Source organism: Abrus precatorius, unplaced genomic scaffold (assembly GCF_003935025.1).
Source record: "Abrus precatorius isolate BTA unplaced genomic scaffold, Abrus_2018 Scaffold7, whole genome shotgun sequence".
NCBI classification, from domain to species: Eukaryota; Viridiplantae; Streptophyta; class Magnoliopsida; order Fabales; family Fabaceae; genus Abrus; species Abrus precatorius.
The window spans coordinates 12,062,620-12,080,399 of NW_020874417.1; the positions used below are offsets into that span (position 1 = coordinate 12,062,620).

Consider the following 17,780-nt stretch of genomic DNA (forward strand, 5'->3'; position numbering starts at 1 on the left):
CACTTCACACAATATAATCACAGGCAACATTACCACTCAATTAATTTCTAATTCAACTTCGATGCACTCACAGCACCAAACAGTTTACACACACGTAATTATCATACAATAATCTCGTGCACTCACTGCACACCAGCCACGCTCACTGTGGTACTGTGATCACATATTTTTACTATGGATGGTCGCCGGTTAGCCCTGCCTCGCGGATACTACGTAGGTAGTCACAGGTCGCTCAGCAAAGGTAGTGGTCAGAGGTCAAGTCAGGAAGAGTGTGTGGCCCATGGTGCACCCGCTCCCACAGTCGGTGTCACCACCACTCCCTCCTCCCCAAGATATTTTTACCGTCCTCATCTTTCATACCCCCAGTGTATCACTGAACCATTTACAGCACGTTACACCGACGTTAATAACGCTCCATTCACACACATTGCAATATTCATTCTCAGTATACAGCATAAAGTCCATAATCATGCATAATACACGGCACTATGCCCTCATTCGTTCTACAGTACATGACACAAAGCTTATATTCATTCATATTACACGGCCCACACCTGTTCACAATTATTCATTCAAATATACAGTACAAGTGCCCATACCCATTCACAATACTTGGCATATATGTCTTCATTTTATTACATGACACTTAGTACATAATCAGTCACACCAACTCACATTACATTCAAAAACACAATGATTTCCATCAACACACTTATTCCTACTCTCTATCTCAATCACATTACAAAAACATAGCAACTGAACAGAATCTCACACAATGAGATAGGGTAGAGTTCCCCCTTACCTTGGATTGAAGACCCACACTCGAATTCAACCACAGAAGTGCTCCCCACACGGATTTTGGCTAAAATACATGGAAGAACTCCATGAGAATCCAAGGAAACCGAGAAACAGAGAAAGGGGATGAAAAATAAAAATCCTAACCATTAAAACTCACCTCCAAGCGTTCTCAACACGCTTTGGAGGCAATTTAATCGGTGGGATAGGGTTTTGGGTCGAGAAAATCAAAGGAATTTCGAAGGGAATGTGAGAAATAACCTTTCTCGAATCCTAACCCCCTTTACATCCTTTCTGGTCGCAACACTCTCGCTACAGCGAAAAACTCAGACAAAACTACACTCTAGTTTCTGTAGAATCTCGCTACAGCAAGACTGCACCAAGAAATGCAGCCTAAACTGTGGCTTTGTCGCTACAACGAGAGACCTCTTGCTACAGCAAAAAGAAAACAGTTTCATGCTTTCCTCCCAGGACCCTCTCGCTATAGCGAGAACAACGAGAGCACCCTGCACTAGGCACTCAGCCTATTTTCCAAATTCAGCCACATATACACGTACACACACACACACACACACACACACACACACACACATATATATATATATATATATATATATATATATATATCCCCATTCATACATATCATCGTTCAATTAGTCATCACGCACTCAAGTGAAAATTTCAATATTCATTCATATTTACACATACATATATATACATATATATATCAATAATCACTATTACAAAATTCGGGGCGTTACACCACTAGCCTCCTAATTCTAAATGTTGAATTAAGGCCAGCATTGGCCTTGTAATGCCTCTTGTTTTCAGGCACTTCCTGTTGGATCAACCAATGTAATAACAAAAAAAAAAAAAAGATCACATTAAATTATCATCACAAACAAAAACCAAGCAAATCTTCAAAAACAAACTAGTTCATACCACTTGGAGTTGCACAATATAACCAGGCTTTATTTCATGTATCTCTCTTCTGTCTCACCTCCTCCATTGCATCCTTATCTAAAATCTAAAGAGTATAACACTATCAATTCTTACAAATGATACAACATGAATATTAAATTATAAACAGAAAATATCACAATAATTACATTCACTTCATAAGTCAGTATATTTTATCAATACCCCATAAGCATCACCATCAATTTAGCGTAAACTAGTTAAAATGTAAAAGAATTTAAAAATAAGCTTTTATCATATTCAACAAGTTAAAATTTGCTTATACATTAACATTCCTCCAATACTGAATTAGAGAAAGTAGATAATCTATTAACAACCAGCCCTTTTTGTGAATCCTTATTGGAGATATATGATAACATCAAGAGGTAAAATGACGTAAATGATGCAAACAGAGCGTGAAATGTTAAGAATCCCCTACATTAGTAAAATGTCTTAAAATTAACATAAAAAGTCAATTATGGACAAAATAGAAAAAAAGAAATATTTATATAAAGGCATTTTACCAGTTATTCCATTCAATTTTTTGTGCACTGCTCAATTTGCCATATCTCAGGAACAATAGAGAACTCAAAATAGCAGTCAATCTATAAACGTTTAAGAAGAGAATACAAAAAGGATCAAGTTTCAAAATTGTTAATTTTTTAAAAAAATAACCTCTATAATCATATGACCAAAAAATTTAGTATTATCTCTCTATACATCTAAAACTAAACTCAGCAGTAATCAAAATTAAAATGAACTAATTGAAAAGTCACTTGGATTTTCTGAAAATGAAGAAGAATACGAATGCATTCTTCTTAGATCTATCCATATAATGAGAGAAGGATTTTGGTTCCTGGAAACAAGATACCCATGCAATGAGAGAGGACTTTTGGTTCATGGAGAGAGATTCCGGTACCCGAAAACAAGATACTCATGTAATGGGAGAGGGATTTTAGTTCATGGAGATGAGAGAGAAAGTCAGAGTTTCAATTTCAAGAGTTTTGTATATTTCCAATTGACATTTATTTTAATTTTTTAAGAAATCTATCTTTACTGACTAATATTTAATAAGTATACTAATTAAAATTTGAAGAATTTCTGACAAAATATTTATGGTTACTAAATAATGGCTAGTAAAATTTATTTTTGTTATGGTGTTTTCATCATTTCTCATTTTGATCTTTATTAACAAGTTATTGTTCAACATCTTCTTCTTTGTGAATTTTGATGAAAACTTAGTATATTCTGGCAAATTTTTTTATTGTCTCTTCTTCTTATTAATTTTCTTTATTCTTTTACTCCATGTTCACGCTTTGATGACCCATTTCTCCCCTTCCCTCCTATAATACCCTCTTTTTCATTTATTTGATTATTGGTGGATTATTTGATATTAGATAGTGTTAGAGTATGTTTCAGAATGATTTATAAGTGTTTTAATAGAAGTCCGGTGTAGGAAATCTCGCTCAAGCAAGACTGAGCACCCAAAATCACAAGATTTTAGGGCATTCTTTCTCAAGTGAGATGAGTTTCACTCAAGCAAGAATGGGATAAATTAGCCTAACTGTCACCTCAACATCCAACTCTCTAGATGTCATCTTGCTCAGGCGACAATGGGCTCGCTCAAGCAAGAATATTAGAAATAGTTAGGGAGACCATTGTGTGCATATCTCGCCCAGGCGAGAATAGTCTCGCTCAACCGAAAGTCCGGAGGTAAAGGATGAACAAATTAGTAAAGTGGAAATGTCAAGTTAGATTATGATAAGAAATATGAAAATAAAAGTGGAATGAGAAAGAAAAATGATAAGGACAAGTGTGGATAGTTCAGAGATACACTAGAAATGTGGAAGTTAGAGGCGATTTTAGAAATCTTGGAAAAATGAAGGTAGTTTATGCTCTTCTTGAATTGCGTATAATTAATGAGAGTAAGAGTCCCACAAGCCTCACATTCATTTTCTAACCTAAACTCTTGACCATGCTTTTGCTAAAAAGGGCCAGTTTAGCACAAGTTATATTTATGTAGCTACGGCTATCCAACAACTATCTATAATAAGAAATACCTCAAGAGAATCAGATATAGTGAAAGTGTGAAATGAAAACTCTAAGTATTAATAGAAAGGAATATGATAAATGGAATGATTGTTAATTATTGTATGCATATAAACATAAATTGCATTGTATGATTGATTAATGTATCATCTTTGTTTGTGTTACTTAATTTTATTGTAAATTCATGTTTTGTAATGAAAGAGAGGCTCATCCTTACAAAACATTCTAGGAAATAAAGATGACGGATTTAAAGACTTGTTAGTTTGTCAGAGTTACTTACTAGCAGTAGATTAGACCATGTAGCTAGAGAATGGCAACAATTGTGTCATTGTAGTTTTATTCATAGTAATGATTATTTTGGCATTATTTTTACTTTAGAAATGACTATAGGATATAATGTACCTTTTGACTACTCTAGCAGTGGTAGAATCCACCATACTGCATGTTTGGTTATATATAGAGGTTTGACCTTGTAACACCCTATTATTGATTTATATAATTTCTTCTTTTAAATATAAAAACATTAACATGATTTGCGTAAAATAAGTAAAAGATAGATGAATATAGAAAAAAAAAAAATATATATATATATATATACTCTAAATCAGTACAAATTTATTGTATTTTAAATCACAATTATATATTTTTTGGAATTCTCAATTCACACTTTCTAGAAAAGCTAAAATAATTCTTTTAACTCTTTTCTTGAGTAAATTAAGTAAAAGATCAATAAATATATAGGAAATCTTTGTAAAACATGTAAGTTTAGAGTTACTAAAATTGAGTTTAGAGTTACTAAAATTGAGTAAGATAAAGAACTTCATTCATACACAATTTAATTTAATGCTTTACATTTAAAGAAAACTGAAAGGCTATATTAATCATCCTTCACCATAAATTTATCAAAGTGCTTTAACTTTAAATTAAAACTTTCATCAATATAATAGTATAGAGTAAATAACTTTAAATAGAATTTATTCAATAAATCTTTACAATTCTCTCTCTTAAATAAATTAAACTCTGCAGAACAATTTCCTTCCTATCATTCCTTGTGAGTATGACCCTAGAACGAAATGACCTTCTTTACCTGAAAAATAATTGTAAGGGTGAGCATCTCTTACCCACTAAATCTTAATTTATAAAATAAAGGGAACAATGCAGACAGTTTTTGCGAAAGCCACATATAATAAGTTAGGGACAGTCAATTTCTAACAAATTCATTCATCATTTGATTAATTAACATCTATTTCTCCTTGTATAATATTGTAATTCGATTATTCAACTCATTTCCATTTTATCATATTGATTCCAAAATATTTATAAATTTATATTCAAAGTCTATACATTTCCTACTTCTTCTAGCATACACATGCAACATAACTTCTTTTATTCTTAAAAAATAAATAATCCATTCACATCATTTTCCCTCCAAACTTAATTTCTCAATTAAACATACAATAATAAGACATGAAAATGCATTACTTTACACTTAGCCAAAGATCATCATCTGATCCATAATTTTGTGCCACTTTATCCTTTTCACTTTCAAATATTCCATAAATTCAATGGTACTCTAGGTACTCTCGAGCCCCTAACTCACTACCAATGTACTCTCTCTAGTTACAAAGGACTTCACAGCGTAAGCTAAACCACACACGGATACAACATGTGCATTCATAGCCTTCCAATCAAAGGTATAGTTAGGAGTTCGGTCAAGGAATGAGGTGAGGCCTGTAAATGCTTCCCACTTTTATATCATGTACACATCAGTGAACTGCATTTACCACTCTCATTTTCCCTAGATTTTCACAATCAACTCTAAACCCTATATCCAAAGTGTATCCCTAAACTATCCATACCATATCTTAACCGTGGCACATCACTTTATACTATTCTAACACCTTATACTATTCTAATACATATGTTGCAACTACATGAATTGATGTATTACAACATATATGTTATAATCTCATTCGTCGATGTATTACAACACATATATCATAATTGTACCAATCGTTGTATTTGTAACACATGTACTAGTGTTCTTATTTCTTTTCTCTACACATACCCATCACTTTTCATATCACACAGTTTTTCCAAAGATCATATTCATGCACCTCTATTCACTGTTATAATTTTTATCCCTTTTTCTCATCATTAAATTCATCAAAACATATTCAGTAATTCACATACTTATACATCTCTTCTTCCTAGTATCTACTAAACTTCATTAAATTCAGACAATCATCATATTCTTTTATTTTAGTACATAACCTCAAACAATAATGCATCATCATACAATTCAGCACAATTATCTTATTTTATCACTTCATCACATATTTATCAGACCATAACACATTAGCACACAATATGCCGATGGTTGAACACCTTCGGACTCATCCCAAATTGTGCAGTTTCATAATCATTCACCAGATGTCATATTTCCTCAGCCTCAATAGAGTCTTCTAACCTAGAACTCAGTATTCTCTGTCTTTTATTACTTAACTCCTATACATCCCAATTAATTTAATCCTAAAACTTCTTCATGTTGTTCTAGCCCATAACTTTTGCTAAGAATCTAATTCTAGTTATTTCAAATAAACCTGAAACCTTTTTTTATACCAAAAAATCACTTACCATATGGTTTCATAAAAATTTATAAATTATTACTAAAATAGATTACTCAGATTCTCCTGGGGTCACTATATATAGAAATAAAGCTAAGGCTTGAGAACACTCCCCTTACTTGGAAATGAGTCTAAGAACTAAATTCTTCGTTAGCTCTAGGAAGAAACTCCACATCTCAACCGGTAAAACTTCTCAAGAACTAGAATTCTTTCTAATGCCACAGAATAGATTACTATCAGAAGGAGAAAGAACAGAGAAATAGAAACTAGATTCGAATGTTGGGCTCCAGAAACTTACTCATATCTAAGAAGAACGGACGTTGGAGCTCAGATCCAATAGAGATTCAGAAGTATTGAGGGCTTTCTCTAGGATGGGAGATGGAGAGAACAAAGAGATCAGAGAAAAAGAAGTGGCTTTTGGTGAGAAATGAAATTTCTCAACGCAGAAGTCCTTAAATACCCTTCAAACCCACGCGATCTCACTTGAGCGAGCACATCCTTGCTTGAATGAGCTAATCAGAGAATGGTTTTATGATATCCTTACTCAAGCGAGAGGTATTATCGATTGAGTGAGGACGGGTCCTGAGAGTTCCAGATTTTTCTGCGACATCTCGCCTGAGCGAGCCCTATCTCGCTTGGGCGAGCTCCCTTCTTGCTTGAGCGAGAGGATAGTTGAGGCAACTCTATCCTTTCTCGCTTGAGCGAGACACATCTCGCCTGAGTGAGAAGTCCTGCACGACAACTCCTATTTTACTCAAAAATAAGGGAATAAAAATGAGGGTATTACAAACTTGATCGCCAAATGCATGGAAATATGTATATACTTTTCTAGGCCATGATTAGCATGGGAGACTAAGCCATTGAAACATTGAGCGAATCACGGGCCCTGAATTGGTAACTAATGTGGGTGACTATGATGAAAACAAAGACTTATCCCCAGAGGAAATAGCAGAGATTGATAGGTGGTTTGGAGAAAATGACTAGTATTATCTTCGGTCCTTTGGTAGATAGACTGCTCATTAGGACTTGTTATATTTTTTTGTATTTTGTAAATATTGTAAATGAGTTCTAATATATTTTGAAGTTATATTTTGCAAATGTTAATCCTTTGTAAATTAATGAGAACAATATACATTAATGTTATTTCAACTTTCTACTTAAATTTATTTATTTCCTATTGCTTTATCATTTAAATTTTTATAAGTATGAGTAAATTGGATAAAAGTTATATAATTATGCACTTTATTTTTAGTGTGTAAATGAATTTAATTTAATTCCCATTCTCAACTAAATTTTTTTTCCCTTACTGAATTAAATAATCAAAGACGTTACACCTCTTTAAATTTTGACAAAACTTTTCTTGTTTGTTTTTTTTTTTCTCCTTTTATCAATTCCTTCAAACTTCAAAAAAAAAAAATTTGGTAACAACAATAATCATTTTAATTGATAAATTTTGCACTACAAAGGTATGTGTGTGTATAAAGATAGAATAAGAGAAATTAAACTTTTCATATACACAATTGCTTTTTTAAGATAAATGGTTAAATCTAATGAACCCAAATTCATGTTACATAAAGATATTTGAATAAGAGATTTAAAGTGACTAAAACTTTCAAGATAAGGAATGTTTTATTATATTTTTGTCAAAAAAAGAAAAGGAAGAGAGAGAAAAAAGGAAAAGAAAATAAAAGATTTTTGTTGGAGTTTGAAGATGGGGAAAATGTGTGAATGGTGGTAAGAAGAAGAAGAAAAAAAGGAAGAAAAATGGATCAAGAGACGTGAATGATGGATAAGATAAGGAAGAGAAGTGAGGAGAAAAAGAAGCAACCAAAAAAAATAGTTTGAATATACTATATTTTTGTTGGAGCTCACAGAGAGAAAAAAAACATAAAATAATTTTTTAACAAAAATAAATACTTATTTAAAATACTTTTATAAGTTAAAGAACCGAAATGAAAAAAATATATTAGATAATCAGACAAAAATTTAATGATTCAATCTACTAATTTATTCTAAAATATTATCAAATAAAAATTAAATAAAAAATTAGGATACATTCAGATATAAAAATAAAAATAAAAACTTTCATTGAAAATAAGTGAATAAAAGACTATTGTTACAATTTTTTTAATGTAGAATAAAGTTTTCATTTTGTGTCAAATATATAATTTTGTCCTTTGTAGTTATAAAATATATATTCTCCCACGATGTGCTACAAAAGGCAAAACTGTAAGTTCCAATCAAATGATCGAAATTGATTAGTTAATATGATAATTAACCATATTTTGAAAAAAGAATGATTTATCTAATTACTTATCAATCTCTATATGAAAAAGGTTTAATGAAATATTTCGTTTCTATATTCCATAAATGCTGTTTTGGAGTTTTATAAAATTTGCATTATAATTTATCCTTTTTAATTTTTCTAATATTCATTCCATTTTTTTAATGTTAATACTTATATGATAATTCATACGAAATGGTAGCAAAAACTCAAAAGCTTAAAGTGGATTTAGTCTGCTTAAACAAATTCGATAACAACAATAAAATCAAATTAGAAAGAATTTTAGATAAAATGTTTACTTTGAATTGCATGACCAAATCATAGTTCAACTTAATTAAATCTTAAGATGATTTTGTTTCTAGAAATTTGTGTTCTATGCACAGTGGGGAAAAGATCCTCCCATGTGAAATTGTAATATGATAATGCTAATTTCAAATATTGTGTTTATCTCTTCTTCTTCTTTTTTGGACATTAAATAGGCTTTCCCTGTTTACACCATCCCCTTATTAATTATAAATGATAAGGTTATATTTGGTAAACATTTGGATAAATTGTGACTATAAATTCATTATATATATATATATATATATATATATATATATATATATTAGACTTCTATATTGGCATAAGGCACATATAAGGGAATTAATTAATTTTCTTAGTCAAATTAGCATGAATAATAGATTAATAGAATTAATGCATTTCTGAAAAGTGAAAAAAAATATAAATAATTTCTCCCAAAAAACCAAATTAGAAGGATTTTTTTGGCACATCAATTAATTGTTTCGATAAAGATGTAGACAAAAGAATGTCATGTTGAAATTGTTGACTATCCCATTTGATGCTTGCTAGATACAAAAAGCCTACAGTGATAATCAACTAACAACATATTAGTTTACTGTGAATTTGCAAACCACCTGAAATTAGAACAACATGAGACTTGCTTACTGTTCTTGGCCGTAATGTAATTTAATGTTTCTAAGGAACAAAATTGCTACAAATTAGTGCAATGTATTAAGGAATATCTTTAAAATAAAGTAAGAATGGTTAAATTAATTTGAAGTTTTTAAATTATTTAAGAATTTATAAATAAGTCCCTATATTTTGAAGGGTTGTAACTAGGTTTTTAAACTTTTTAATTGGGGCCCTCCATAATGTTTAGTACGTACTGGAATCTAATTAATTTTTTTTAAAAATAGTTCATCAGATGCTTTAAAAGTTTAATTGTTTAGTTTATTAACTAATTAAGACCCCCAAAAAAAAAAGTTACATGTATACATGCATTACAAGAAATGGAGCTACAAAATTAATTATAAAATGACATAAACCAAAGAAGTTGAAAATTCTCAAAATTAATGGGTGTACATGTCATAGTTTACAGGACAATATAGTAAGTATTAATTTACAGCATATTATAAGAATTTTCAATCATGTATCCTAAAGTTTGACATTTAAGGCCTTTTGAATTCTATGGTTTCCTTATATGTAAATTTGTTATTATGTCAAGGCCATGTAATGCATCCACCCCAGATATGTTTCCTTTGATGGAAGATGCAATATTCATTTCTCTCATAATAAATAGCTACTCTACAACAGCTAACACCACAAAAAGCTCTTAGCAAGTACATCTTCCTTGGGGAGTGTTTCTTTATAACAATGCCACAACAACTCTTTGCCAGAGATATTGAGAATAGAAAGCTCAAGCACAAGATCGAGGAGGCACATGCCGTGGATGCTGAAGGTTCAGACTTATTACTATCTCTTAGTCTTGGCAATGACAAAATGGTGGGTGAAACTTCATCCAATTTCACCTTCACATCCTTGAAAGGTGATGAGGATCCATCAGGTTTTGCTCAAAAACCTTTGGAAAACACTAATCTTCATGTGATCAAGCCTAAGCAACGCCAATTCTCCTGCAAGTTTTGCAACAAGAAATTCCCAAGCTCTCAAGCTTTGGGTGGACACCAAAACGCTCATAGGCGTGAAAGAGTGCTCTCAAGGATAGACAAAGAATTTGAGATGGGAACATTTGGTATTGGTGCTCACTTTTGTCCATACTCAACCTTGGCACATCATCATCCTTTACATGGGTCGATACCCTTTTATAATGGGACTCATCTGCACCCTATGGCTCACATGCCATTTCCTCAATTTGCACCAGGCTATGGTAACCAAGGTTTGCCTAAGACTTCTATCCCAGGGCATCGATTTGGGATGACCAACCCTTTGGGTGTAGCTACTGAACCTCCACATGTTGAAACTGCACAAAATCTGTACCACAGGAATGTGGGGTTTGGTTCTGAACTTAACCAAGTTCCTTCCCTTGATGCATCTAGAAGAGCTACCATGGCCCATTCTGATCTTAGTAGTCTTCTAAGAAATCATTGTACTGGGAACCAACAATTTTAATCCTCGGGCCGAATTTTCCCTTTAATCTTTAATAATGATTTGAAAATAGTGATTTGCAATTGCAGTTGTGGTAGCAATATTGTGATTTTTCAGGTCTGCGTCACAATGATGACATTCAATTTCAATAATACCTAGGCAAGCATATTTGCTACAAATGCTATTTAAAATTCATTATATAGAGAGCCCTTGTTTCTAATTGTCAATTGATGCTGGTGTTGCTCTACTATTTTTATCCCTAAATTTTATTTATTTATTTTATCTTCTTTATTAGTTTATAGTTACTGCTAAAAAGTATTTTTTAAATCATATAAAAAAATATTTTAAATCGATTCTATAATCGGTATAAAAACAGGTAATATAATTTCTATAAATTATTTACATCGACTGTACAGCTCGTGTAAAATAACTTATAACTGATTTAAAAACTCAAACTTTTAAATTTTATCTTTTAAATAAATATTATATTACATCAATGATATAAAAACTATTAATTTACATCTTATATACCTTACTATAATTAAAATTATAAACTCCAACTTTTATAACTAAATAACAACCGTGTAAATAATGCGAAAGATCGATTGGGGAAAAAAAAGTCATTTTTTGTTACCGTTCTTTCTTCAAGGTTCGGACTGTTCCATGATTACAAAGTTGATGGAAGCCGAACCAATTGCTCTGGATGGTAAAGCAAACTGTAAATGCTTTTGCCTTCATCGTTCCATTTTTTAAAAGACATGAAAGTATATGTGTACAATAATAAAGACTAAATTCTTATTTTAGTCTCAAAAGAATAAATATTTAAAAATTAGTCTTTAAAATATTAAAAGTGTCACAATAGTCTCTAATTTTTATATTTGTCAAATATTTTAATCCCTAAACATGTGTAAAATATGAATTGTCAAGTGCGATGCTATTTTATATGTTTAAATGAGTAAACATGGTCATACAATAGTTATTACAACTTTCTCATTTTCTCTCACAAAAGAACCTGACATAATTTTTTTCTTAAATTCTAGGACTGATTCGCAAATTGTAGTTGGCATTAGAAAATCTAAAATTAAAATTTGTTGTTCTTCTAAAAGGGTTATGATGATTTACTAAAGTAGCAAGAGGGTCAATAATAAACAAATTTCTCAAGGCAAATGCATTTGGGTGCTGGCTGCACTAGGAACTCTCTTATGAGTGGAGTATAATAACACCATTCAAGTTCCCAAACAAAGAAGTTTTTTACCTAAGCTCGCTTTCCAACTTGGTCCTACTCTCATGTCTAATAATATTAGTCTCGGAGCAATCAAGTAATGCATAAAATAACAAGGTCTCTACTATAATTCTGTCATCATTCAAAATGCTGGAAACCCATTAGCTGTAGAAGGAAGCTAACTAGAGGTGTAAAGGTAATGGAAAGGGAAGGAAAACATTGCATAATTAAGACTCGACTTTTTCTGCATGTGTATTTGTTAAGTCACCATTCACATGCCATCTAACTTGATGTGTCAGTATTTTTTTTTTTTTGTCTATTAACAGTATCTAGATCTGGGAACTAAAATGTTTGACGGATACAAAAGTCAAAAATTAACATAACATTTCTTACATTTTAAAGACTAAAATGTCTAGTGCTTACTAAAAGATCACTACGTTATTTAAAGAGCAGTCACATGCTAACAACTTTCTAAAGTCACTTTTTAGAAAGTAATTATATGTCAATCACTTTCATAAATTAAAATTTTAAAAAATTATATTGACAAAGTTGGCTCTTTCATAACTGTAGGTACTTTCTTCATTATTTCTCTTCATACTTCCTTCCTCTTTTTTTTTTCTCTATTAACAATGAAACTTTCTATTATTTTAATTTTCTTTCATATTTACTATTATTTTATTTATTTAAATGTAAACTATTTGGTTAATATAAAATAAAAACTTGAGTTTCCATAAGACAAAAAATTGATTTTTTAATTTGTGATAAAAAAAAACTCATAAATGAAGAAATTTTGAATTTAAGATAAATAAATTCAAGTTTAAACATAACAATAAATTAATTTAAGTTTGTAAAAAAAAAATTTAAAGAAAAAAATTTCAAATTTCTGATTTATAGTTTATACGTTAGAAAGTGAATCGCTGTCCAAGTATATCAATGTTGGATAACAATATTTATTTGAATGTTTGGTAGTGCTCTTTAAAATAATGAGAAACCGTTTTATAAAAAAAAAATTCATTGTAATAAGCTAAAATGAGGGTCTAATCAACAATAAAAGTATGTAAATACCTTGTATTGTATTAGTCACATTGGTTGAATATCTAAATGCTTAATATTTAATTATTTTGGTTGAGTAGAAATAAATTAAATACATTAATTTGTTATATGTTAGTTCCTGCGCTATTATAGATGAGTTCGATCTAATATCATCCAACAAGGGAGACAAGAACATGATAAACAAATAAGTTGACTTATTTTAAGATACAAACCTGTGAGTTTATTTTGAAATAAGGAATTTATGTACTATAACAATTTATTTTTGTGTAAAAAAAACTGATCTGCTATTTTTATCACTAAATTATGTCTTTTTATTTGTTGTTTACCTTCTCATAAATTATGATGGTGGGTTTTTTATTAACGATGAAATGATAAAACAATATTTATTTTTATCATTTTCATAAAAAAACTGTCTACCTCTAAATAGTTATCGTGGATTTTATAGAAAATTGAGTTGAAGACTCGATGTTTCAATGCAATGACAATGGTTTGAAATTTGAATTCAACTCATTATTGGTATAAAATGTTAAATCTGATTGATAAAAGTGCTTTTGGATAAAAATCTACTTAACTATTTATGTAATAAAAAAATCAAGTTATAAGGAATTATTTTGATATATTTAACTATAATATATATATATATATATATATATATATATAAAAGTAAAATCTTTTTATACTAGTTAAAGTTTAAAAATTCATATACTCGATCTAAGCCTTTTATTTATTTACATGTAACTGGTTATAATTTATTAGATATAAGTTAAATAAAAGACTTAAATTAAGTGTAAGTGTTTTTAGACTCACACACATAATATAATGAGAATATAAAATTTAAAACTAAAAATAATTTCTCTTAGTCCCGTTTGATATGGTTATTAGTTTAGGTTTTAAAATTTTTAAAAACTAAAACATATATTTAATTGTTTGATATGGTTATTAGTTTAGGGTTATTAGTTTAGGTTTTAAAATTTTTAAAAACTAAAACATATATTTAATTGTTTGATATGGTTATTAGTTTAGTTTTTAAAATTTTTAAAGACTAAAACATATATTTAATTTTTACAGAGAAAGTGAGAGGTAATTGTGATAGCAATATACAGTAGACTTGTGATGAAAATAGTGGAGATTTGAGAGTGGAAATAATAATAATGTGACGATGATGGAAAAAGCTAAGATAATAGTTGTAGTAGTCATTATAATAATATAATTGTTAATTTTTAAAAAAACTTATGCAATAGTAACAATGATGATAGTAGTGGAGGTGACAATAATAACAGTGATCAGTGATAATAATTTCGCTTATGTGTCTTTTAAAACAATAATAGTTGTATAATTTATTTTTATAACTAAAATGGGAAAATAACAACTTTTTTTTTCCTCTTTTGTTTCTACAAATTTAAGTGAAACTATTTTAAAATTTGATTAAACACCAGTTTAATTTTATTTTGGTCGAATATAAAAAAAAAAAAGTAAAAACTAAAAATTTACTACTACTCCAAGTTAAGGTTAATGTCTTCGTTGGTATAATTTTTATCTAACAGAAACTGATTTATTAGTATAAAGTTTTAGGTCTTAGCTAAAAATATGATGCATAGATGTTATACTTTAACTTTTGATACCAAATCAAATTAGTTTTAGTAAATATATACCATTGATGTATCATTCCATCGGCATGGAATCACAGTATTTACATTTAAAAGTTAATTGCTTGCAATGGGACAAGCCTACTACAGAGTTAAAAATTCTCATGTAGTATGGACTTTGGATCGTGAGATTCGAAATAGAGAAGGAAAATTTTCAATAATTAGTTATCTAAAAACTTGTTCTTTTTTTAGTGAAAAAATTGTTTTATTTTTTAAGCCTCTATACAATTGTATTACGACCAAATACTATCCTAATATAATAAGGAATCCCTTTAATGAAAAAAATAATTTCTTTTAATAAGTTAATATGGTATTGTAAATATTTACCATCTTTTTTTAATAATTATTTTAATTATATTTATGAATTTTTAAATATATCATCATAATATTATTTAACCTCATTATTTCTTATTAGTGACAGTTATACTATTACGTGCATTAAAGTTTGTATCAATTATTATTTTTCAAAATTTCATAGAACATATATGATTAGTTAAGAGATTTTTGCTTAAACACAATATCGTCAGGTAAAAAGAAAAAGAAAAAAATGTTGGGTGGGAAAATATAAATTACGAGATTGACATCTATCACATATAAGAAAGTAAAGTGTACAAAGAAGAGTCCAAAGTTTCAATCTGAATTTTGAAGACTTTTTATTCATTTTGGAAGATTTTTTATTTATTTTGGTACTTTGTGTAAAAAAACATGTTATTATGCTTTATTGTTTATTATAGGATTTGAATCCTTGCACCTTACGATGTAATATGCTCGCTTAACCACTTGAACATATACATCATGTTTGTACTAAAGGGATTAGTTTTTGTTTTTATATGTCGAGTCCATGTGAACAAACTCCAAAACTGAATTGTACTAAAACACTTGAAAATCATTTTGAGGATATACATGATTGAAATCAGATTATAGTGAGAATTATTCTCTGCTAGGGTTCTTCCTTGCAACCTCCAATCTTATCAAGAATTCATCCGTTCTTGTGGCGATCTTGTTGGCTTATCAAACATCCTTGTTTGTGGCGCCTTCCCTATCATATTTCCTTCCTTTTATTCTCTTTACAAGGTATGAATTTCAAATTTTTTTTTTCCAATTCTGAATTTTAAGGTTCATAGCATTCTCTTCCAAACAAACCCCAAATTAAGCTTGTATCCATATCTTGCGTTATACAAATTCAAATTAAGTGATTCTTGAGTCAAAATTAAGGTTCACAACGTGAATATTTCTCTCGTTTTTGAATCACCCATTTTCGAGTTTTGTAGCTCGAGATACGTCCTAGTCCTAGTAGGTCCGAAATTCAAGAGGCTTAGGGAAATCCTCATCAAAATTTAATACTATCTTTATATTTATTATTTCTTAATTAACAATGGAAAATATTTTTTTTCCTCAAATTTAACTGTTTTATTCTCTTTCTTCATTGACTGAGTAAAAAGTATGATGTTGAACTAACTAACTTCTTTATGGAAGTGTAGAGTGAGAAGGTAAGTTTTACCCTTTTTTTTTTTTTTTAAAAAGCACCACAAACTAGGTTTCCTCTTTAAAGAATCGAAGTTATTTTGATATTTAAAACATTTACATTTTTACAATTTAATGATAAATAAAAAATTTAATGAATAAATATAATACCTGTATTTTATTGTAACAGAGTGAGATCATAAATTTAATACTATGTCAACTCAATTTTATCAATGTTTGTTTGATTTTAAAAGTTCCATTTAAATACATAATAGTATTTAACACTATTGATTCGTACATTATAAAACTATAATATAAAAATTAAAACATGTAAAGTAGTAAACATGATTCTGAAAAAATAATTAATGCCAATTTATGAAAATATAAACATAAATTAGGCATCGGTTGAAAATGTTGTATCATTATATCGTATATGGTTTTATTAAAAACAATATGGTATAAATATTGTATCAATTTTCTAATTAATAAATATTTAATTATTTTATATTAAAACTTTATATGCTTTTTTATGTATTGAATGAAATCGTATTTACAAAACACTAATACATGATTATAAAATAAATTAAACAATCTAGAAAAAAAGTATCCAAAATAGTTAGCTTTTCTTAAATTTAGATTCGATACACTATTTCTTTTTATTAAAATAAACTCTTATTACTTTTATCAGCTGAGAGTAAATATATGATGTGATTATTTTGATTTTAAGTCAATGTCATAGGATAGGGTAATATTTAGAAAATGAAATTACAATGTTATTTAATTATAAATTCGAAGGGTTAATGAAGTGGTGAAAGGTCTCATTAAGTTCACATGTGTATGGTCAATTTATTTAGCATGATGTCTTGTGTTTGAATTGCGAGCAAAAATTAACCTTGAGCCTTTTGGGTTTGAAGAGACACCTTAACATCATAGTCGCAGACTTTGGACGGAAAACAAAATCTAATAATAAATTATTATATCACCAAAAATTATTAACTTTAATAATTATTAATTTAAAATTATATCTATTATATATTCTAATTGATAATGTAAATGTTTTAATAGGAACAGTATATTGATACATGCTTTGATCATGATAACATAAAATTTTACAAGAACAATTAATTTAACTTAAAAGCCTATGATCTTAATAAAGCAAAGAGATTCACTTACTCTGAGAGTAAGTCTCTTAGTTGTTCATTGAGAAATTATAGTGGCTGGTTCAATGTATGAAGCCCAGAGAATATATGTATTGAGTTTTGGAATCGTAATGGCCTAGAATAGCACCTTGTAGCTAG

The 17,780-nt window shown here is 29.3% G+C and overlaps 1 protein-coding gene across 1 annotated transcript; it reads left to right on the top strand.

The window, feature by feature from the left end:
• Window positions 1-10,368: 10,368 nt before the first annotated feature.
• LOC113871482 (zinc finger protein 8-like) lies at window positions 10,369-11,121 on the top strand. The gene has a single exon (XM_027508577.1). The coding sequence runs from the start codon at window positions 10,369-10,371 to the stop codon at window positions 11,119-11,121; it is 753 nt and encodes a 250-aa protein (XP_027364378.1).
• Window positions 11,122-17,780: the final 6,659 nt, after the last annotated feature.